At 37.3% G+C, this 24,329-nt stretch overlaps 1 protein-coding gene across 2 annotated transcripts in view; it reads left to right on the top strand.

Annotated features, from left to right (window-relative positions):
• Positions 1-716: 716 nt before the first annotated feature.
• Positions 717-24,329, top strand: part of WDR72 (WD repeat domain 72) — a 103,478-nt gene continuing 79,865 nt past the window's right edge. Inside the window, exons 1-12 of one of the 2 annotated variants that reach the window (XM_018069921.3) lie at positions 717-740; positions 8,526-8,687; positions 9,726-9,832; positions 12,814-12,892; positions 14,522-14,696; positions 15,190-15,263; positions 16,774-16,893; positions 18,771-18,916; positions 19,274-19,370; positions 21,822-21,963; positions 22,254-22,499; positions 23,034-23,254. In XM_018069921.3, coding sequence (XP_017925410.2) covers positions 8,535-8,687; positions 9,726-9,832; positions 12,814-12,892; positions 14,522-14,696; positions 15,190-15,263; positions 16,774-16,893; positions 18,771-18,916; positions 19,274-19,370; positions 21,822-21,963; positions 22,254-22,499; positions 23,034-23,254 — 1,560 coding nt within the window. In that variant the 5' untranslated portion in view covers positions 717-740; positions 8,526-8,534. Of the gene's footprint in view, positions 741-8,525; positions 8,688-9,725; positions 9,833-12,813; positions 12,893-14,521; positions 14,697-15,186; positions 15,264-16,773; positions 16,894-18,770; positions 18,917-19,273; positions 19,371-21,821; positions 21,964-22,253; positions 22,500-23,033; positions 23,255-24,329 lie in introns of both variants that reach the window. The other variant, XM_018069920.3, reaches the window with a different exon arrangement.

The following is a 24,329-nucleotide window of genomic DNA, read 5'->3' as shown; positions in this document are numbered from 1 at the left end:
ATGAGCTCACGTGTACACTGTACAGCCAGTTTGCCTTGCCCCCTCACAAGAATCTCTTGCAGACCTGAGCTTCTCTGGGACCGACCTTGGAACCAAGAAGAGGAAGACTAGTGAACTGATATCACCCTTCACTCTCCTAATGTATTTATTCACTGTAGGTTATATTTCAAACAGAAATGCCTGAATTTACAAAACTCACATCCTCGACAGCCCGCACACCATGAAGTGCCCGGCTCTGTGGGCATCGACACCCAGCAGCTGCTGGTGCCCACACCTGTGGGAAATCAGGCTGCCCCCGCCTCCCGAGAGCGGAAATAGGCTTTTCACTGTACTTAAGGTTAAGGCAGAGAGGTGTAAGTTTTCCTGCGCCTCGTTACCCGGCGGGACTGTCTTTAAGGAGCCGCTGAGCCCTCGGGGTTTGTCCCACCGCTGGTGCGGAGCGGCCCCGCCGGGTCCTCAGCGCCGTGATGGGCAGCCGGCTGAGCGGCGAGGCCGCTGCTCCCAGGTACCTCTCCTGCAGCCCGTGCTTCCCCCTCACCACTGCAGAGCAGGGAGCGGCCCCGAGAGCCCGTTCGCTGACCGGGCTGAGGGCGGCGGTGGCAGGGGCAGCGAGCTGGCGCCAGCCTGCGCCGCCCTCGCTGGGTGTTGCCGCTGCCGAGTGAGATAAAACCTGTCCCGGCTCCCTCCCCTTGTCCTCGGCCGGTCCTGCCCCCCGCGCGGCTGCCCGGGAGCCGCTGGAGGTAAGGCAGGGGCTGCTTCCCTCAGTCCCGTCCCTCGGAGGGGCTGCCCCGTGCGGCCCCGGCTCCGCTCCCTCGGGGATGGGGTTGGGTCGCCGTGGCCAAGAGCGGTGACATTGGGTCCCACGGAGCTCCTCGGTGGGTGCGAAGCCTTTTCTGGGTGGTGCGGCGTTTGTTCTTGCTTTCTTGGGCAAACTTCACTCAAGTTTCTGGGAGGTTCTGTTGTCCTCTATGTGTTTAGCATCAACTATGTAACTTCGTTGTATTTTAACTCTGATGATAAATGTCTGTAGCTTCTCTTTCCAAGGTAGTCTAGTGAATTGTATGCGTTCCATCAATTGTCTTAGAGTATATCTATTCACTGGATTTTTTTTGGAGAAAACCATTAATGTGGAGGCACAGAGTTCAAGATATTAGCTCCTTGAAATGCAAAAATGCTTTTGTGCTATTTTAGTGATTTCTTATCAAATAAATGCAAAGCTTTAGAGTAGAAACACTTTTATTATTTTTTTACAGGAGTTCTAGTTACTCGTGAAAATAGCTTTGCTTGGAGGTTTTTCTTGAGACTTGCTCAACTATGAAATTAATTAGAATGACTCACTTAGAACCTTGTGTTTGTATCATGATTACTTTCCTGGTCACTGCTTGGAACTGTAGTAGTGTTTTCTTAACATATCACGAAACTTTAGTATATCAGTGATGCCAATGGTACAGAACTTTACTCATTGCAAAAATGGCTGTTGGGGAGAGGTAGTTCTGCTCAAGAGGTTTGTGTCAGTAGGATTGATTACATGACAAGATCAGGTTTTTCTCATTAAAAACTTTTCAGTGTTAGAATTAGAAGTTCACTGTAATGAAAACTGCAATCCATGCATTGCAATACATTGGATCAGTTTTGGACTTTGATCCTGCTTCATAATAAACAGAGTTTTTTTACTTGAGCAGGTTTGACTGTACATATAATAAATCATTTGGAGTTGTTTACAGTATACAACTGCATGCCCCATAGCAAAGAACACTGCAGAGAGATGTTTAGTGATTGTGAGAGTATTCTAAGAGTGAAATGGAAAAATAAGTAGTTCTTGTCAGAGTTTAGAAATCGTCATTATGATGCAATTGATTACAACAGTGATTAATGATTATTACATCACAATCCAAAAAACAAAGGCAGAGGATATATTTTGTTTTATTTCCAGCATCTGATTCTAGTTTTGTTTGTTATTTAAACATCCCAGAGTACAGTGTAGCTGAACCAACAATATTACCTTTCTCTGATCAACGGGGTTTTTTGTCTTAAATAAGCTCAAGGTCACTTAAGGAACACAAAACTAGTGATTTAAAGCTTTGATTCATATTCATTGCCTCCATTTGATATTCTTGTAAATTTGTTTTTAAGTTTTATGTGTCTTTACTTGATTGTATATTTTCTGTGTTAAAGCAGAGTAAATAAGAATGAATTCTGTTATGACTGGTTCATGAAAATGAAAGTCTGTTTAAACTCTTGTCGCTTGCAAGTGACTTTTGCTTACAGCAATGGGAAGTCTTAGCAGAGACTTCAAGTTTGTAACTCTACACTTTTCAAGTTATATAGGCCATAAACTTCAAGTAGGTACTATCTTACTAGGCCCTTTGATTTGTGGGGGATTATGTTGGCATCATCGACTCTTTCAAGGACATAAATGTCTCTGCTCAAAAGAAAATTTATAATTGAGAAAATGAAGGGAGCTGTACCTTTACTAGCATGAGGAAGGAGCACTTCCTCACATAGAAAACTGTTACTTTCAATAAAGATAGGGATGACTGAATGTGTATAAAACTAAGGGCAAGATCTGTCTTTAAGTAAGATGCAAGTTCTTAGAAATCTTACATTCTGCAGAAATCGATGGTTTTGCTATCCCATGTCCTTTCCTGTAAGAATTGATGGGTGAATGTCCTAAAACCTGATTAAAACTCTACTGAAGCAAAGCATTTCACCATTTGGATGTGAGTGACTCCACTGAAGATGACTTAAGTGATACTTTTTCTGTGCTTAAGGCTTTGAAAGGGGCAAATAACTCACAGTAGTAGTTCTGCATAGTGCCTAAGCAATGTATCATTTCCTGTAGATGACTATTCTTGTAGCTGATGGGACATTCAAACACTTCTTTAAAGAAGACAATTTTCATGGCTCCACACACACTTGTATAATGTATTTCCTTTTTCAAACAAACTTGGTTTATATCCTTGATATATGTGATTTAAAACCACCTTTGCATTAATTGTTGTCTAACGTGTTTAAACAACAATAATTGGATTATTGTTGAAGCCTTTAATGACATTCAGAGAGTGGAAATTCATATTTTTGCACACATTTTTAATTTATCTACTTGGCAAAAGAGCATGTTGAGAGACTTTTCTAGGGAGCTTAATATAATGTAACAGTTCATGGGGTAAAACAGTAACTTCAAGGAAATGTAGATTATTTTACTGTGCCATATGACAGTAAGAAAAGCACAAGTGTTCTGAGTTGCTGATGTTTTCACTGCCCCATTTTCCAGCTTAGGTGCAACATAAACTATTTTAATTAATATTGTGTCACCAAAAGGTTTTGAGATGGCCAATTGAATTCTGCCAAGATAGAGTCTTTTGATGAAAACATATCTTTATTGATTGTAGAAGAAGAAAATCATTCTTAAAATGAAATCCAGAGAAAAAATCATATCCCTCAGAGAAAATTTCTGAGTGGCAGGTTGAGATTAACATCATAAAATTGAATTTGTGCTGCAAACCTTTGATGTAATCAGCAGCTGGGAGATGGTGTTGCCCTTACTGTGCTCCTTCTGATTGTGGTGAATTATTGTGTGGAATGAAATAAGTGTTTCTTGTGTCACTCGTTCAAGAAATACAAACAAGGTATTACTAGGTGGCTCTTGCTGGTTAAAATGGGTTGTATCGATTGCTGGTCCCAGTCTCTCCTCCCTTGGACTGCACAAGCAGGACGTTCCCGTCCCGGGAGAGGTGCGGGTGTCGCTCAGCACTGACCGCGGCTGAGGAGGGTGGAGCCCGCCGGGCCTGCAGGGAACTCCCATCGCCTCCTAAACTGGGAGTGCCGGGCTTGGCAGGGAGGGGCTCCAGGGCGGCACCTGGAGCAGAAAGCACAGTAGGGGAAAAGGTGCGCGATAGTGAGGGCTCTGGTGGGATACACGAAGACACGAGAAGTCGGGACGTAGGATAGAAATGTTGATCATTAGAGTATTTTACTTGTTGCGTCCATCTGATTAGATATATCAGCTAAATATTTGAAATACAGAAATATTTTTTTTTTGCTGCTGGGGCAACAGAGAGCAGATTCTGCCTGTTAAAGGAGCCAGTTATTGCTTTACTTGTAAAATGTGCTGGTTATGAACTAGTTTTTAATTTCCTCTATAAATCTTTCATTGTTTTACTTTTTGTTAATAATTACTTCAAGTATCTTTTGTTACCTTTATCGTGTCTTGCTGTGTTTAGTGTAATTTATTTGGTCATTTCCTTTCTGTACTTGAGATACTTTTACCAAAAATCTTGTGAACTTAATATATTATTATTGATTCTTAGATGACTTGCTATACATTGTGGATAGTTGGTAAATACAGTTTTTTAGTTTGGGAAATGTTATCTTTGCTGGTTACCAGAGATAATATACAACATCCTTAAGGAGAGTGCAACATTTATATCATAAAGTAAATTGACAATGTTCTGAAAGCAGTATAGAACAAATCACTAGACTGCAAAGCTGTTTTTTAAAAGAAATAATTAGATTTTTACTAGGAGTAAAACCAATATTGATGAAATTTTATTTTCTTATGTAGATAGTAAGAGAATATGTCAGATAAAACAAAAGACTAGACAAGAATCAGAGAATGAGAGAGATTAGAAATACACAAACCTTAGGAATTTGTCATGAAAACCTACCAGACTCTACCTAGATTTTACTTCCTAATGCTTCCTTTATTACAGTGATGAATCTAAAGCATTGTAAATAGAGGGAATTTATTTAATCCAATACAAACAGTTAAATTCTGCTAATATCTTAATATTTTCAGGACTGTGAGCCAATTTCTGCAGGTTTGGGTTTTTTTCTTGTGCCTGCATTGGTTGCCAAACGTTTAATTGAACTTCAAAAAAACTGCCCTTGTATTGTCAGTTTGGAATGCACAGGAAACATGAAATAAGTATGACTACAAATTCAGAAAAGTTTTTTTGGCAGGTTGACTGTTACCTGTAAAGTGATATTTTGTTGTATGAAGTCTTTTCTCCTTTTATAGATAAGCCATGAATTTGTATTTGGTAGTTTTTGTTATGGGTTGTAGTGTTGAGAAGGAAGGTTCTCTCACAACCAGTGTTTTACGATGTGAAATGTTTCAAATTAATTCTCTAGGTGGGAGCTCAGTTCCTAATTTTAAGGACCTTGATATATATGAATTGTTATTTCTGAATTCATTGAAATACATACCCCGATTGGTTTCTTTATTAAGAGATGTGATTCTGAAACTATAGGTAGTAGTTCAATAGTGTTCAGAATGCTCCCTCCAGTAAAGCTTCCTTTATGCTTATGAGCAAACATTGCATGGAAATACATGGAGCAATAGGGAATGTTTTCTGCCAACTTCAGTGGGGGCAAAGCAGAATCCAGATTTCTCACTTCAAATCACTGAGAGATGTGTGGCCGTGCTCCTGAGATATAAGCCATTCTTCCATTCTAACCTACGTGTTCCCAAGCCACTTGCTTTAGGGTTAGATTTTTTGTCTGGAGAAAATATAGCCCAGGGAAGGGCTGAGAGGTAGAGCAGTAATTATGTGGCAGATTAGAAGGTCCAAGATGAGCCTCATGGAGAAGCTGGCAATTTTTCCCCTTTGTTTAAGATCAGTAGAGGAGCAGAGCCAAGATATGCTCACAATACTGGAATTAGGGTTCTGTGGGGAAGGCTTAAGGTATGATGGCACTGTTTCTTTATGGTATAATCTGACCTTTTTCATTCTCCTCTGTTTGTGACTAGTCTCAGTCAAAAAAGCTGAGTGATGAGGAAAAGACCTTGCATTAATATGTGCTTAGTAAGGCATTCAAGGTCAGACCTCCAGCTTTCTGGCCCCTTAAGACTTTTGATTAGACTTTTAAATACCTCATGGCTCCTGTAGAATAAAGAGTGGTGTACTTAGCTTTCCAAATTAAACGTTAATACTACACAAAGTTGCTAAAGTAGTACAACCAAAGTCTTTGAAGCTGTGCAAATTTGGATCATTTTCCAAGTTAAAAGAGGTTTGTGGTGTGGTTTTGGTGTGAGAAATGTTACATCCCTACCACCCTGCCTCTAGTTCTGTGAACAAGTTAGTGATGAGATGAGCTGGTGTGTTTAACTAAAAACAGGGAACTTTTCAGTAATGAGAGCAGACCTTTTGGCAGTGTAATCACAGGGGCAGGACAAATAAGCTTATTAGGCTGTAAACAGGGAGAAACAGGAATAGAACTGAGAAACATGATTTCAAGTTGAATTAGGGGTTAGTGCTGCAAATCAGACACACTTGAGTGGGCAGAGCTGTGGGAATTTGACACGTGCTGATAAGCTCCATGCAGCTCAGATATGCCTTGGGCAATATTTGACTTTGTGGAAACAATTTTTACCTTTTTTAAAGGAACAGTCTGATAAATATCTGACTTTATTTCAAAGAAATTTGCTACAGGTGCCATCAGGATCACTAACACATTTGATAAAGCTGAGGATTTTCAGACAAAATGTGTGTATGTGAATATGCTCCATTCCTAGTGAAGTCATGGTACGCTTAGAAGCAAAGGTTTCACGTCAAACTACTTATGCATCAAAATATGTTAATCCAAAAGAAAAGTTAACCAAGAAGCAAGGAGGGGGAAGTTAAGGACTGTTCTGTTAACATGAAAGCTCATATACCTTCTGCTTTCTTTCTCTTGTGCTTCAGTCATAATGTAAAGGAAAATGTACTAAATATTCTCATAACATTTCAGTCTAAATTAATTCTCTTATAACCAGTGTTTTGTCTGTAGTAGTAGTTTTTTATTAATTCACCTCACTCATGGGTACTTAAAAGTTTTGCAAATAGATCTATACATTAGTTAATTCTATCAATTTTTTTGTTTTGAACTTGTTGATTTGAGTTCTGTTACCCATCACTTGCTGAGCAGTAGGTCTTCTGCTAAGAATATTGATCTTAATTCTATGCTTCCTTTACAAGAAAATATAATTTATGACTCAATATTCAGTGCAGTACAAACCTGAATTCTGCTTCCTTATGGTGTTTTACACTAATTGAACACTCACGTGGTACAAGTATAAATGACTACATGATATGCAAGCAAATGTACTTTAAAGACTCAGGATTTGAGTTATCAAACTGTTTTGGCAGTCACCATTTTATGAACCCTGTGGAAATGGCAACCTTTTTTTTTTGCTGATAACTAAAACCATATCATTAGATTGGTTAGAACACCTTTTATTTCTGCAAGAGAAAGGACTTCATGGTTACCAGTAACAATAATACTTCATATACCCACAAAGAGCTTTAAAATGAAACTAAATGGGATTTAACTTACCAAACTCATAACATCTGTACAAACTCACTGGAAAAATGAAGAACCACCATCATAGGATACAGGAAAGGAGTGCTGGATGCTGTTGTGTACTCCAGTCAATAATTTGGGAGTTTCGAAACAGATGGCTTGTATATATGGGAATTTTTGGATTTGGGTTAAGGTAGACACTGGCAGTTAAGTGTAGGGCTCTTTCATTGAAAGATGCTAAAGACATTGTTTATCTGTGTCAGTTTTTTTTTTAGCAATCAGTACTTTCACTTAAATTGACCCAAAGGAGGCATACTTGCTGCATATGTTACTAGTTTCTACAGAATCCAGCTAAAAAGCAGAAGTGGTTTTAAAAGGACCAGACATCAAATTTAAAAATGAGCAAAGTAGAATGTTTTGATAAGAAGATTTTTGGAATACTTCGTAGGTACTGGTGTTTGTATAGACATTGAAAGAGTTTCCTGGAAATGCAGTTCTTAAGAATGTATACTGAATTAACTAATGGCCATCAGTCATTTTGGACAATTCCATTAAATTAGTTTTATGCAGCAGGGGCAAATCTATTAGAAGATAAATTTTTTTGGACAAGGGACTCATGACTTGGGCAACAGGAAGAGTCTCTTCATTCTCCCTGTTCCCCAGCTTGCAACTCTGCCTTCACCTTTCTTCTGGTTCTTGTCTGTAGGAGATGGCACAGAATGATTGAGTATGTAGTGCTTTGCTGTCTTGGGCCTCATTTTTCTCTTCCTCCCTGACCCACCACCAGTTCTATCCTTCCAGCCCTGTTATTTTTCTCCTGCCTTATCCTCCTAGTGATCCCAGATTACTGACACCCTGCTCCTGTACCATCTCCTTGCTCCAGCAGTTAAGTGCTGCTGAGGATGAGCAGCACTGTTGGTAGGAGGGAATAGGGGAGCCATGGTGCACTCATGGTGTACCAAAATCAGAAAGAAACAGTCACATGGGCCCACCAGAGCTGAACCAGTTTGTGGGGTGGCACACAGCTCCCATTGCTGATATTTCAGTATTGTGGTAGTACCTGTCCCCAGAAGTGTCAGTGCTGGCGACACAAATAAAATGTTTCAATGTCTAATCAACTCCTTATAACAACATTTTATAGCTTCCCTTCTCAGATGTTGATTACATTGCCCTATTTTTAGGTTATTTTTTTCTTACATTTCATGTTGCTTAGAGTCATCCTGACTTGTTTCTCTTTCCAGGTGCTGACTATGAAGACATCAGTGCCAGCTGTGGCCCTGTGGGGCAGAAGAGCTCCCTCCCACAGCATCACTGCCATTCTGATCACAGATGACCAGCAGACCATAGTTACAGGAAGTCAAGAAGGACAAATATGTCTCTGGGATCTTTCACCCGACCTAAAGGTTTGTGTCCACTGTGCTACAGTTTGCCCAATAGACTGGAGTTTTATCTTTTGTTATTGACGATGGCATTATCCAGACTTGCACTTATTCAGATGAATTTTTAAAGATAGTGTGGTATTTGTTATAGGACACTCATGAAGCAAAAAGTGAAATGCCTATATGAGCAACCTGCTATTTGCAGACTTGGGAAAATTTTTGATAAATTAGCATGACCTGTGGATTATAATTTGAGACTCTGTGCTCTGAGTAATGGCAGCAAGTAGATATATACAATTATCATGATTTCTATCTTGTGAAGTCTTTTTTCCCTTTTGTAAATCAATTACTGAGTGTGGCCTGTCATTTAAGGAAAAAGAATCTATTTATAAAACCACAGGTATCTGCCAGGTTAACAGCAGAAAAAGTCAAGAAAGATGGAAGATGAAATATGTATTTTGGGTATAATTAAGATGCAAATTATTGCTTTGATTATTTCATATTTTTTCCTGAGAATGTGATAGAGTCAAAACAGTTCCTATTGTTTTTATTCTGTGTTCCTAGAACTGTGGTTCTAATATTATTTCTACTTAGTTGCCTCATCTGTACTTAAATATAGCCTAAAAGGTTGCATTTTTACGGGGCTACCTTTTTCAATTAAGACCTTTGCATGCAGTGAAGCTAATCAGAGAGATTATTTAAACATGTGGTATGAAACACATCCTTAAGAGCTTTGGTGTATCAGTTCCTACTTCTCATGCTGTAGGGTAAAGGCCAGAGGTGTTCTGCACATTGCCTGTTTTATGACATTTAATGCTCCATATATTCTTCAGAAGCTGCAATTTTCAGACTGCACTGAATACAAACCCTGTACTTCATGCAAACTGCATAATTCATCCACATCTTTGTGCATTCCAGAAACATGGCTGAAGAACATAAGCATATAAAGCAGGTTGACAATTACTGGTTAATATCTACAAGTAGTGTTCTCTTGGGTTTAGATATCCTTAGTTTATGTGGAAATTATTATATTTGAGTTAAACCATTGTATTATTCTCCTAGGTTTCATCTAAAGAAATTCTCTTTGGCCATACTGCTTCTGTAACTTGTTTGGCAAAAGCAAGAGAGTTTGAAAAACAGCCATATGTAGTAAGTGCTACTGAAAATGGGTAGGTAACTGAATATTCAATTATTCATTTCTTAAGTCATGAAATGTATGTCAGGTGTAGGTCAGATTATACATTTGCAGAAATGTTTTAATCCAATTTCATGATATGAAAATGATAGCCACTTCTCAGGATAGTTACTATATTGCTTATGTACAATAGTTTAAGAGATCATCTCATGGACAATAGAAAGGTTTGGCAGATTCAGATATCCAGCTAGGCCCATTCAAAGGGAGACTGATGGGCTATTGGGGGCATCAGCAAGTTCAGAAGCATTTTAATGTCATGGTGCTTTTCTCTGTTTCCTCCTGAACTCATCTTGAGAACTGAACCAGTAAAAGAAATTGATGGACTCTGATCTGGTTTATGGTTCCTCAGTCAGTACCTGTGGAAGGACAGAAAAGACTGTCCTTGAATAAAAGGCATATATGTTCCTTGTCTGCCTTTAAATCTGACATGATGTTTTGGAGTATATCCTGATCTTGCAGCTTTTCTCTTATGTGGTTGTTGTGACATGGCCCATCACTTGAGTCAAACTAATTTCTGCAGTTCTGCTAGGTTAGGGTTCAAGAATTTTTTTCTTTCTGAATATTTGATAATCTTTTCAGCTGGGGTTTGAGGCCCATCTGTTCAGGATTTCAGCTGCTGAAGGTAGTTAGGGATAGCTGCTTACTTCCATAAGGGCCCTCCTAAACAACTTTGTCTTGCTGCTTAATTATATTCTTCTCTCATTTTGGATTCATCTTTTCCAATTAACAGGGCAGCTCTGTTGAAACCTCTTTACACAAAGAGTTCCCATCAATTGTCCTCCTTCAAGCTACACCTTGTAGCACCTTAAGGCTACTACTGTCTCACTTAGGAGCTTATTTATCCTTTCTAGCTGCTAGGATCTCTGTTGGATTCTCTCATTCGTGAGTATACAAGAAAAGGATAACTTTAAGAAGCCTGAAACAGTTTTTTTCATCTTGAAAGGTTAGGCTGTCTCACCAGACAGGTAGTGGTAAAGTGTTCTGGTTATGTACAGAAAGGAGGGTGAGAAGTCTACAGAACTAGTTTTGTTCTAGAATTTTGTTTCTCTTACAGTTCTACTCAAGGGTTTTGAGATGAAGATGTTTTTCATCTCGGTTCTGAAGTTCTCTTAGCACAGTACTGTTTCCAGATCATATTGGGAGCAAAGATACTGTATTTCAAAAAAACTGGTGTGGAAAGTGCTAAGAAACAAATGAGGATTTTGCTATGGATATACCATAGAGATGTTCTCATCCTAAAGATCCTGGGAGTCATTGAACCTCTTTGGAACGTGTGTAGGTAGGGTTGAATTGTCTTCTGGCCCCTTTAAATGTTCACTTTTACCAAATTACTGCTGACTTCTCATCTGTGTTACATAAGGGCAGAGCATCCATCACTAATCCCTGGAAGGTCACAACATGAAGTTGTGATAATCACAAATAGGAAACCTCATCTTCAGGAGATGGAGCATTTGTCCAGCTGCATTTTCTGGCTTGTGAATAATTCACTTCTGCCATTTTCGAGCCTCCATCTCCTTGTAGTGAGGGATGGAAGAAATTGTATGGAAGACAATTCCATGGTACCCTTCCCTGTACAACTTCAGAATCTTTTAACAGTTTGTGTACCTGACTAATCCCAGAAGAATGAGCACTGAACAGGATTTTTGTACTTTTAAGGTGGAAGTCTGTCTATAAATTAATCTATAATGCTTTGTAAGTTATCATGGATGTCCTGTGTCTGCATGTAGCATATGTTGTAGGACAGGTTTATCAATGTGTGATACTGCTCACTTCTTGCTAGTACACACAGTAAATTAAGTACAATATACAGAAGCTGAAGTTCCATTCTGGTCTTATTTGTGCATTTTTGCATGTCTGTATCACAGCAATGTAGCTAAAGCAGTAAAACTGTTATTCTGATATGAAGAAGGAGAAATCACTGCCTTGAAATGTTTAACAAACAACATAAGCATTCTATTTAAGTTATGACTGATCTACAGACTCTGATGCTGTGCTACAGATTTATGGATTTCACTGCTATTGCTCAGCTGAAAAATAACAGTTAAGTAATATTTTTATATTATCATAAAATGTGAAAGTGGGTAGATTAAGATGTAAATCCCTGATTAGTATTTCTGATGTAATAAAATACTTTCCTCAATGCATTCTCTAAGTCTTTATCCAGAAAATGCCTTACATTTTAATGTCAGAAATCATAAAATGAATGTTTCAACTGTGAAAATAGTGCTTGTTGCTTAAACAAAATCTAAAAGCATCAAAGTTTAACATCCAGTTGTTGAACTCTGATAACATACCTTATACAATCTCATTTACAACACTTAATTTGTTTGGGTCTCTTGTACTCCAGTCCCATCTCATGTTGAATAATGTGTAGATAAGGAAAATGGGCTAAAGTGTCTTCCTCAAACATCAACCTTAAACGTAACCGAGTGTAGCTGGGCTGTCACACGGGTATTCAGGCTGGCAAGCATCGACAGCAGATTTCGGGAGCAGCCTCTTGATGGCACTGTTTCTTCTTAACAGAAGTTGTTCCTCTGGAGAAGTGAAGTCTGGCGCGGCAGATGATGCATGATGCCTTTCAAAACGTGTGGTTTAAGTTCAGTGAAATGAATCATTTTCAGGAGGATGTAGTTCCAATGACAGATAGTCCCAGTGACGTGTTGATGAGCTGTAATGGCAGTATACCTACAATTTGTTGCAGACCAGAGTTGGCCTTAAAGCCAGGTTTGTTGCAAGGCAGTAGGGTGTAATTACCAAAAGAAAAAGAAACAGATACTGTATGTCATCCCCTGCTAATGACTACAACATTTTCTTACCCAGTAATCTGTAACAAAAAGCTTTATAAATGACCAGACTGCACTTAAATACAGCACTAAAGAAAAACTTGGTGGCACAAAATTATTCCAGCCAATTGAGTGGAAATGACAGAGAATAATATGAAGTTATCTTTGGCAGGGAGATGTGTGTTTGGAATGTCACTAGTGGACAGTGCATTGAGAGCACAAAGCTTCCTTATAGGCATACAGCTATCCATGTAAGTATAGCAACTTTTCCTGGGATATCTCTGTTCATTACGAGAGTTTTGCTTTATTAACATGATGTTTTTCAGAAACATACAGTTTTACATGTATAGATCATAACCTAGGAGAAAAAACACTGTCACAATATAAGTAATTTTATATCTTATTTTTTTCAGTTTTGTCTTTTGTCTAAGAAAAGCATTGAGTTTTTATGTTCCTTTGAATTTCTTAAATCAAGCTGATTATTTTTAAGCTGAAAATATTTGGAATGCAGTAGATTAACTTACTGTTTATGAATCAGGTAGCAAACTGAAATGGTCTAAACTTTTGTTTTGTGGGTGGAAACTTCAAGTTTAACGTTGGCTCTTTCATGACATGTTTTAGAAGCACAGGTAATCTGGCCAAACATTTTAAGACAATCTGATGAAAGACTTATTTTTAAACTTTTGAAAGGTTTTGATGCTTAACTCCCAACCTCCAAAAGACTGCTCCTCACCCCACTTTCAAGAATACACTTTCATTCATTGCACAGCTTTTGTTCAGGGTAGATGATTCAGCTATGAATGGCAGATGTCAAGTAGTGCAAACTGAATATTTGCCATTTGAAATGAAATTTAACACCAGGGTCATCACTTAACCGTTTGTGGATCTTAACCAGTAAGGGATTTTCTCAGAGGAATAACTGACTATACAGATCCTCTAGTTCAAGCCTAATTTAATGGTAACACTAGTTACAAATTCTAAGCATTTCTGCCTCTGATTATTCATAATACCTGTAGCAATATTTATCCTGGTCCCAGTTATTTATACTTCTTTTGTTTTCAGACTTCAATTTGTTAACTGATAAACTAAGAATTATTATATCAGCAAAACTCTACGGATGTCCAATTTTGTGGGTCTATTTTTATCTGCTTACATGATTGTTCTCTATTTCAAGGTTAGCATTTAAATGTAAATTCTATTTGAGGTGGCTTCTTACTTGTTTATAGCAATTATATGTAAAATTACAGATAAATACATACATAATGCAAGTGTCCTTGCACATATAAAACACATGGCAAAAAAGAACTGTTTGTAGTCCCTCTGTACCAGTGTCATCTCTGTTCCTTTGCTGTGTATCTGTTTTTGGTTGTTTTTTTTTTCTTTATGTGATTGTTGAGAAAGAATGAATCTTCTGAACAACGGGCCATTTAATGTCAAAATAAAGAATATCTCACGGAGTAGAAATCAGAAATTCATTATGAAAAATTTAATAATGAATATTCTGCATGTTCACCTGTTTATAGTGCTTTAGATGCCTCTTGATAACTGGAGCTTTGTCAAATGCTTGGAGAGTGATGAGAAACAAGTTCCAAACTCCTTAGCAATTAATGAAAATTAACACCTTGATTCCTTCCCCAAATTACAATAATCCTAATATTTATGCAAGGCAGATACTGCTTGAAGTAGGAAGCAGCTCTTACTAAGCTGTGTGCCATGCTTGTGTCTGTAACAACACTGTGTATGATTTCACATATGCCTTAGATTTTTTTTAGTAATGCTACAAGTGTTGATTATAAATCCAAGTGTGAAATGCTTAATGTGAGAAACATCCATGCCATTCGTAGCTCTGTATGCTGACTCTCTGCTTTCCACTTGTCCAGTATTACCATTGCTCATTCCGGATGACAGGTGAAGGCTGGCTGCTTTGTTGTGGAGAATATCAAGATGTTCTTATTATTGATGCGAAGACTTTGGATGTTCTTCACACTTTATCATCATCCCAGTCTTCTGATTGGATAAATTGTATGTGTGTTGTACACTCTGCAAGAATTCAAGGTATGTGTTTTAAGTGTGTTTATGTAGGCAAATTAAATTGTGATAAAATATTTATATATAGTATGATCCTACCTGATTTAAAATCCAGTCATGTTTTACAGAGCAGCTGTGTATAAGATTTCAATGTTTTGTTGATAGCACATGAGGTGTTTTTAATGCTCCTAATGTTGATCATGTTTCATTTAATATATTCTTTAGAGAAAGGCCTGTACACTGGCTGTAAGTGGTTCATTTCTTGGATTTAAGCACAAATTAGTTTTGTAATATCAGGGAAATTAAATGCACTAAACCACAGTTCTGTTCTTTCTGTTAACACATTGACTATTTGCTTACGTGATTTTTGTAATAACCAGTTAATTCTCTTCTTTTTTTATGTAAAACTGATATTTCATCCAAGCAGTGTCCTAGAGAATCCATGTTTTAGTGCTGAATAGGTAGGTACTCTCTGCATTGACTTCAAGGTGACTATCTCGCTGTTAACTTTTCACAGAAGACTCTTTGGTTGCAGTGTCTGTAACTGGAGTTCTTAAAGTGTGGGACCTGTCATCATCTCTGAATAGCATCCAGGTCAGTTTGAGATGGGAAGCAGCATGAATGTAGTAATATTCTCAAATAAAGCCTACTTTGAAGCAGAATATGAATAAATTTAAATCTTCTGGACATGTATTAAACAGATTTTTAGTTACCTTTGTTACAAAATTCTGAAAACATGTTCTCATAGTATTTTTTAAAATGAGTTGGGCCACTGGACAGCTCTTGCCTTGACAGCTGCTCTGTCCTGTGCCCAGGCTTATTGTCTCTTTTCATATTCCATGATGCTGAAGTTGCTGTGCTTTCTTACTGTCCTGATAATGCCTTTGAACCCCTTCACTCTGTCCTTTAAATGTAAAGCTCTTCAATATTGGCCTTTGTACTCCCTCTTCACCCTGGTTTCTTTCTTCAAAATGGTCCTTTAAACTTGGTTTTCCTCTCTCTACCTTTCACAGTGTTGTTTTCACTTGGAGAAGACTCTCGGTGTGTCAAGTGTCCTATTCCTCTCTTCAAACTCATTCTTTTCTGTGCTAATATTCTCAGCAGCTATCACTTGACACGAACAAGTGCTAGAAAAGGAATACAATGTTTTGTGTTTGAATTAAACCCACTGTCATGTTGTAAAAATTCTGAGAATGCTAACAACTGAATACACATCAGAAACACACGGTGTGGTGCCTTCTTTTTGCTGCCTTTTGTGAAGGGACTGGTGCAGAGTTAGTAATAATTCACCTAATTCATAAAGAGCAGTATTTTAATAAATATTGTTAGATTTCTTTGGAATTAATTGAAGCTGCAAGGTGTAGTAAGAAAATGGTTTGCAGTTTTATAACCATGATTCCAAGCATACATATACCCCTTCTCTGAGAGGTGTTGATACTGTTGGTGTCTTTCAAAACAGAAAATATCAGTTTTAAGTGATTTAATAAATAATTAATACATATAATTTCTGTAGCATAATTTTGAACATGACAACCTTGATAAGTCTGATATTCCCATAAAAAGTATGAAAATGCATATATTATTTTTAACAATCTATACATTCAGCAATACAAAGCTAAGAAAATGAATTACTTTTTCACTACTTTTTAAGGGTGCTAAGTTCAAACAAGACATGGCAACACCAACGTCTCAGACTGTCCTGGTCACAACAAGGATGAGTGGGAAAGTATAATATTCACCCACCTTTCTGTATCTCATACTGTCAGTTTATAGGTTGTTGTAGCTATTTTTTTTTTCACTACAGGACATTTTACCATATATTAGAGCAGATGCTGTTTATGACCTGTCTTTAGTCCTTCTCCATGTTCATTATCACTTTTAAGTGGGATCAAGGTCTAAGCCACTCTGAATGTCTTCTCTTTGCACGGTAGTTGTGAACCCTGTTGTCTTTCTATCTCATTTTTAATTAAGAATTATATGCTGCTTTGAATTTTGAAAGTCTGTTAACAGAAAGTTCTTTTCAATGCACTGTTTCCAACCTAAAAGTAAAAGCTCAGCTATCTGGAATGAATCTTATGGCTTTTTTTTCCTCTGTGCTGTAAAGGAGAGACAAAGTGTGTGTGAGAAGGAATCAAAATCTCTGGACTGTGTAAGTTGTCAAGCAGTTCGATTTTGTACTTACACAGAAAGGCTCCTTCTAGTTGTGTCCTCCATGTGCTGGCAGGTATGTTATTAAGCATTATACTTTCTCTTTAATTTTGTTAATAATTTTGAAAAGCTAGCATGTTTTCTACATGAAGACACTTGTTTTTCTCCCTAACTTAGTGTTCACCAATTGTCAGATATAACAATGCCTGTAACCCTTCTCTGCTTATCTGAACTGCCTGAATGAGAGGAAGCTTTTACTTTTTATCAATGCGTTTCTGCTTTAGAAGTTTAACACTAAATTGACTGTGTAGAAAGGGGATTACTTTAAGTATTAGGCAGTTTTAGAGTTCTGGGTGCATTGTAGTCCCCTCCACAGGGAGACAAATATGAAAAAAAGCCTGTTTAAGTATGACAGAAGTGATCACAGCTGGCAAGTCCTCGGTAACCAGGGACCTTTGTTTGTTGATAGAAGCCAGCAAAACTGAAGACCCTGCACTATAGTACTTTTTCTTGTAGCTGTAAGAAAATAACTAACATTTAAAATAAGCTAATAACAGTTGCAGACAATACACATTTAAATGCATTTAAACTGAATTTTATTGTAAAAATTCTGTGTTTGTCTTTCCCAGTGTTATGAAATTTCATTTAAGCCTGAGGGCTTAGTTCAACATATGTAACTAATTCAAGCACCACTGCTGAGATTGGGTAGGGCAAAAATTTCACATACAGCTTTGAATAATGTAGTTGTAGGCTACCCTGGAGATGTCTCTTGGGCTACTTAAATGCTGTACACAAGCACTTATAGGGAAATTTCATGTGTAGAATGGATAGGCTTTTCATGGAAAAATATCTGTGATGTGCATTGTGTTCTATTAGTCTCTGTAATGTTTGTCCACAAGAGGTGCATGTGTTTTGTAATATCTCCACTTGCATAAGTCCTTTTTGATTTTCAACTTCTATGTTTCAGTGAATGTAAGGAGTAATATCATGATCATATTTTAGATAGAAAGGTGTGTGGCAGGTAGCATAGGAGAAATACAGATGTGTGTTCAGAGTGGCTCATTAAACCACTTCTATAATAATGAAAATATACAGGATATTAGCTAATGAATAGAAATTACCTATTAATAATTCATAGAAATTCTTGTTCTGAGATCTATTTCCTCACACTGCTGGAAGAAATTATAAGAATGTGACTATGAATATTCTCTCTGTGAAGCCATAAGAACACAAAAAAGAAGATAATATCATAGGTTGTCCTTGTCATATCATGTCTTGGCTTAAAATGGGAAGGTCTCATAGTAAGCAAACAAATCAATTTTTTTACCAGATCTAGAAACAAAAAAGAGAATTATCACAAGGGGATTTACATATTCTTTACTTTCAATTAATTTTCAAAAAAAACCCCAAAACACAAAAACCAAACCCCCCCCCAAAAACCCCCACAAACAAAAAAACCCCATGTGTCTTGCTCCCCAAAGAAGAAAAGAAAAAATTACATTACTAAGATTTGTGCTGTGATTATGTCAGCAGATAATCTCTTCAAGAATCAGGCAGAAGCATTTATACCTTCTGTTGAAGTCTTGAGTGTCATATTTATGTTGTAAATTCATTATCTACCTCTTTATAAGAAATTACCAGTCCACTAAATATTAATAATGAGCGCAATGCAAAAACAAAGTAAATCCCATCCAAAATCCCCTAATCTAACATAAGACCCTAATGCTACTTTTTTTTTGTTAATTGTCAGTTTCTTTAACTGTGAAATGTATGGTTTGATTCTGACTTTGCAGTAGTTTTAGTATCAAAACTGTTTTGGCTTGAAAAGAATCAGTCCAGCTACAAAGAGTCAAGCTCACGTTGTACATAGTGATCCATTGCCCCAAACCAGTTTAAATGAAAATGAATGTGCCAATACCAGTTGTTTATATTTTATTGTTTTTCTGAGCTTAGGTCTATGACTATTGTGATTTCTCCTTGCTTTGTACTGAGTTCTGTAAGAGTGGTCAGTGCTTTGCTGGTGGAGAAGTGCTGGCAGCTTACAGACTGATCATCTGGACAGAAGATGGCCACAGTTACATCTACCAGCTGCTGAACAGGTGGGCTCAGCTGGGAAATTCACACAAAAAGTTCAGGTACAAGATGAACTTTGGGGGGGGTTACTATGGAAAATCTCTGCGTGTTGCAAATGATCAAAAACCAGAACAAAACCCCTTTGGCACTCAAAGATTTACCCGGAGTTTGACAGCCCTCAGTCTTTGTTTGGCACAGCAGGGGAGGCAGGAATAAGATTAGCCATGTAGAACTTGGGCAGCTGGTGCTGTGATTTCAAAAAGTCGCTTGTAATTACTTATTTGGTAACTTTTAATTGAACTTGTGAATCTTGGACGTTGCTGTTCTGTTTTCTAAAACAAGATGACTTCCTAAAGCTTGGTTGTTTCTTTTTAATTATGCAGTGGGCTTTCTAAAAGCATATATCCTGCTGATGGGAAGGTGCTGAAAGAAACTGTTTATCCTCATTTACTCTGCTTTACTAGTATGAAGGAAAATAAGGTAAATTCCTAACGGTTTGCAGCGAGCTTTGAAAGTTGATTTGTCTGTTTGCAGTTACATGAATAATCCCTAAAAAAATGATGGATTCATCAACAGATTTAATTGTTCTATGAAAACAATGATTAACACTTCATTTTAAAATCTTTACTTACAAACTTGAAGATGCTTATAGTGTTTTTGTCTTGGATTCTGGCTATATCTAGTTTTTTTCACAGGGAAAAAAATACCTTTATCTTCAACTATAGGTAGGATAATTAATTGTTGAAATGGTTGATGTTTCTTTTTCTAACTTTGACCAAAGAGGTTTTTTTTTAAGGTAAAGATGTGCTCTATTTTAGAGCTTTAGCAACTTCAGCTTTCGAATCCATAAAAAAAGAAAAAATATAAAAAATAATAAATAAATAAACAAACCCAAATAACAGAAAAAAACCCCTCCATAAAATCAAAAGAGCCAACCCACAAGCAAAATGTAAGCAAGTTAGTCAGTTCTTATTTTATTAGGAAATATATGCATGTTCCTATGTAACTACATGAATATGTTGCTTCCCTTGTGTATCCATCCTAAACTGAACGGGTTTGGATAAAATCTGTGGCATTTTAACCAGAATAAACTGTTGTCCTGAGCCTTCAGAGGCATAATGGCATTCCTGACTTTGCTGCACTGTGTGAGGACTGACAGTACCCACAGTGCATAAAATCAGACACATGTGACTCTCTTCAGAACCCTGGGCTCTGCTTGGAGGAACCTCTAATGTTAAGAAAAGAGGAAGCTGAAAAAGTAGGTGATCTTTATACTTTTGTTTGAGAATTCATGTTTAGCAGAGCATGTCATACCAATTTCAAATTTAGAAGTTAGTGTGTAGACAAAGTATCTCAAATGGATTCAGCTATTATGGAAAATCTGTATTTTGACTCATTTTTTGAGTAGTGCTTTGTGTGACCACAAAGGAATAGGTAAGTAGAACCAGTTGTGATTTAAAAAGTAGAAAATGGCTTATAATTGGGAAGTTGTGGGGTGGTGGGAAGGAAAGATATGGCAGGGCTTCCTTGGCAAAAAGTGAAGCAAAAACATACAACAGATTATTCTGTGTAGCTTTGGCTCTGGTTTTGTTGCTAAGTCTTATTGCTAATACAGTTTATGAACTTGTAACTGCTGGAAGATGTGGATTTAATTCCTGCCTGAAGTTGCATTAGTTTGTGTGTTTGTGTGACAGCTCAAGCAAGTCTTTAAACAGTTTCTGAAGATTTTTATTTGTACCTGACTGTTAAGTACATGCCTGTGTGAGGTTTTCTGGTGTTCTCTCTTTCTGTTGACAAATGTAGGCCCTTAGGAAGCATTTTTGTTGTGTAATCCTCTGAAGCCTGACAGATCTAATTTTTAGTTGAAGGGAAATAGCATAAGCCATTCAGCTTTTTCCCCAAATGCTGTGATCTAAAATCAGATAGGGGATAACTGTTGAAGGATGCCAAAAGGTCAGGAAAGGTGAGGGAAAAGAAATAGCCCAAACACATGGCTTAGCAAATAATAGGGTTACAATGGTGGTAGAAAGTTCATATATGCTTTCTTTCCCCCAAAAGTATGCTTAAAAAAAAGTGTCCTGCTCTTTTTTAATATTTCTGCTTTAATATTTACTTACTACCTGAATGATTTTTATAGCAGATTGGTGAGACAACAAAACTGCCTGTGTGATGATCTGTTTTGATCTCCATTCTGAGATTATAAACTGAACCACATTACAGTAAAGTTGGTTTTAGTGGAATTGACTCCCAAACTTCAGTGTTGTAAATAAATATATCCAACATATGAGGTAGTTGTAGAGAGTGTTAAGATCACCCCTGAGCCTCCTTTTCTCCAGGCTAAACAACTCCAGCTCCCCCAGCTGCTCCTCATCAGAATTATGCTCCAGACCCTTCACCAGCTTCCTTGCTCTTTGGACTTGCTCCAGCACCTCATGACCCACTACTGGTGTTACAGACTGTTACCTATGTAAAAGCATAATTCTTACCTTTCCTTATTTGTAGTCATTCAAGATGTGATGATTGATGTTCCACTGAATTTGTTGTGATGCACAAATTACCAATGTTTAACTGCGGGGTTTTTTGTCTGATCTTGATGATTACGCTGCCATTTTTTTTAATATGCTGGTGATACTATTGATGGGTTCTCTATTTGGAGACAGTAAACCTGGGGAGAATTTCCATTCCAGTTTCCATTTGGGATGTAGGTTTAGCCAAGAGTACTGACTGGCAAAGCAGAGGTGACCTTTGAGAGGTTTGCACCAGGCAGAGTAGACTTGGTCTGAGCAGGATGTAGTGGCAGGTGAGAGATTAACCATAGTTTGTTTGATATTTTTACAGCTTTTGATGAAAAAAGCCTTTGCATTTGCAATTAATTATTACATGGATTTTATCAACTCTTACAGAACATTGATTTGCTGTTCTTTTTGACAGAGTTTTCCTTTTGTCATGGGCTTCATGAATGAAAGAAAGGAGCCTTTCTATAAAGTTCTTTTTTCTGGTGAAGCTTCAGGAAGGATCACTTTGTGGCATGTTCCTGATGTCCCTGTGTCAACATATGATGGTTCACCAAAAGGTTTGGCACTTTTGGCACTTTGCTACCATCTTTTTCTTTATGTCTTGAGATCAATTTTCATGAAAACTGAAACTCTCATTAAAATCTTTTTGCACTAGGAAGTGATGTTCATTTATTCATTGTATGATGATTGTCTGTAGTTAAAAGGAATAGCAGCTGCTGACTTTCCATCTCTAGGCTGGAGAAAGGATAAGTTAGGGGAAGTGATAGAGATGAAAATGTGTATTTTGTTTTGTTTGAATTTTTTTATTTTGTTTTACATAAAAATCCTCTCTTGCCCCACCCTCTAGAGATCCCAATTACAGCAGTGTGGACTCTTCAGGATAATTTTGATAAACACCATTCGATGTCAGAGGGCATTATTGATCATCTTTGTGCATCTGAAGATGGAATTGAAGCTGCAATTGTCAGTTCCTCTGTGTACATATCTGGGCTCGATAAGCTTGTGTGTGGATGTGAAAATGGGAAAATTTTTGTAACTTTAGGTTTAAAAACTGTAAGAGCAAGACTTTTAGGAAACGTATCTTTGCTTAAAGGTAAGTTTTAAAAATTTTTTTCAGATTCATCTCAGTTAAGCACAGAAGAGTGCATCCTTCTGGCATCCCCTCCAGTGATCCCTCTAAAAATTCTCTGAAAAATAGGGCAGATGGTCAGAGATTGAATGAGGAAAATGGAAGATTATGGGTTTTTTTCTTCCTCTGTAGCTGATCTACCAGATCCCAGCTTAGTAATACCAAGATGCTTTCCACTGTTAGGAGTCTGGGAATAGCTGTGGGGATGGAATCACCTGGAAATGAGATAGTGCATGTCATGATCTGGGTGGTAGTTTCTGTAATTTGCTCTTTAAAGATCATTCTATTGAAGGGAATATAAAGGATATGTCAATAGAGGAAGCTCAGGATGTAGACCTTTGTCTTCCCTCTTAGGAGCAGGTCTAAAATTCTTTGACCCCACATAAAGGACTGTTGTATTTAGTCCTTTGAATATCCTGACTTTTAGGAAACATACTGTAAAATGTGGAACCCCTATTCTAAAAGAACAAAATTAATTTACATACCATCTTGTTTCAGATAATCTACCTTATAAGGTTCTGAATGGTCATAGTAGCAGAGTCACTTGTTTGCTTTATCCACATGACAAATCAGTAAGATTTGATCCAAGCTGGCTGTTATCAGGGGGCCAGGATTCTGTTGTGATCTGCTGGGATATGTTTACTGGAAACATCTTACACCAATTTAATCTGCAGTCTGGTCCAGTGACAGAGCTCTTGCGATCTCCAGAAAACTACAGAGTAAGTAAAAGAATAATCAATGATGTCTTAAAAGAAAAAATATCTCTGTATACCTATCTGTGTGTGTGGGGGGGTGTGCATGTATATATATATGTAAGCAATTTATTCTTAATTTACCCTCACTTTATTTCCTTCTTCGAAAGTTGCCTTAAATTTCAGGGAGTTGGGTTCTTGCAAGTCTGTAACTTCAGTGACATATTAAGTTGAAGCTCTTAATCATGATACTAAAAATGGTGAATAGAATGTTATCATCCTATATGTTAATCTGATTAAATCCTGCTTCTGAAGTTAAAAAGTGTACTCAGTAAGGCTAGGAGCTTGAACATAGCAAAAAAAGATTAGATTAAAATACTACTGATCCAAAATGCATGTGCTTTGTTTTGGCTCCTGCCACATCTTTGTGGTCCTTTGCATGTATACTTTTGCATTATATGAGATTTAGAGTACTTTGAAGTTGTTTTCTAATAGAATTTTGAGGTTGAATTTAGGTGAAACTCTATTGTCCTGAATGCTCTATGTAACTTTTCTGAACATTGTGTTCCATGGGGCTGGGGTTTCTACTTTTCCTCTCAGGAAGCCTGTGAAGACATTTGATGTCTGTGACTGACTCAGTTTGCTCACAACCTAAAATACAGTAGTCAAAAAATATTTTGCCATAACAAAAGTTTATAATGCTTGTAAGAGTCCTCTTAGTCCTTTTCCTGAAAGCTGGATAGGATTTAATGTCTTCTTGGATGGTACTTCAGTCTTCTTTAAAGAGCTGAATTTTTCCATAGGGGAATTTCCTCTGTGTGTCACCAAAAATTACTTGCAGGAAGGGAAGGCTTTTCAGAATCAGATCCATAGAGTGTAAAATGAATTTGAACTTACCCAGATTTTCATAAAAATACATACTTTTGTCATAAGACCTGACATAATTTTATATCACGTGAACAAGAGTCTGTTTTAAGGTAATTTTTTTGCAACTTCCGTATCTAGGACAACTGCTACTGTATATTGGTTATACAATTCCTGCTGTGAGAGGCTAAATATTTTGAATAAATGGCATTTAAATTATTGTATTTAAAATATTGAC

The sequence above is a fragment of the Manacus vitellinus genome, unplaced genomic scaffold, assembly GCF_001715985.3.
Source record: "Manacus vitellinus isolate BGI_N305 unplaced genomic scaffold, ASM171598v3 scaffold_16_pilon, whole genome shotgun sequence".
In the NCBI taxonomy this organism is placed as follows: domain Eukaryota; kingdom Metazoa; phylum Chordata; class Aves; order Passeriformes; family Pipridae; genus Manacus; species Manacus vitellinus.
The sequence above is the reverse complement of the archived record's forward strand: the minus strand, read 5'-3'. Positions and strand labels throughout refer to the sequence as shown.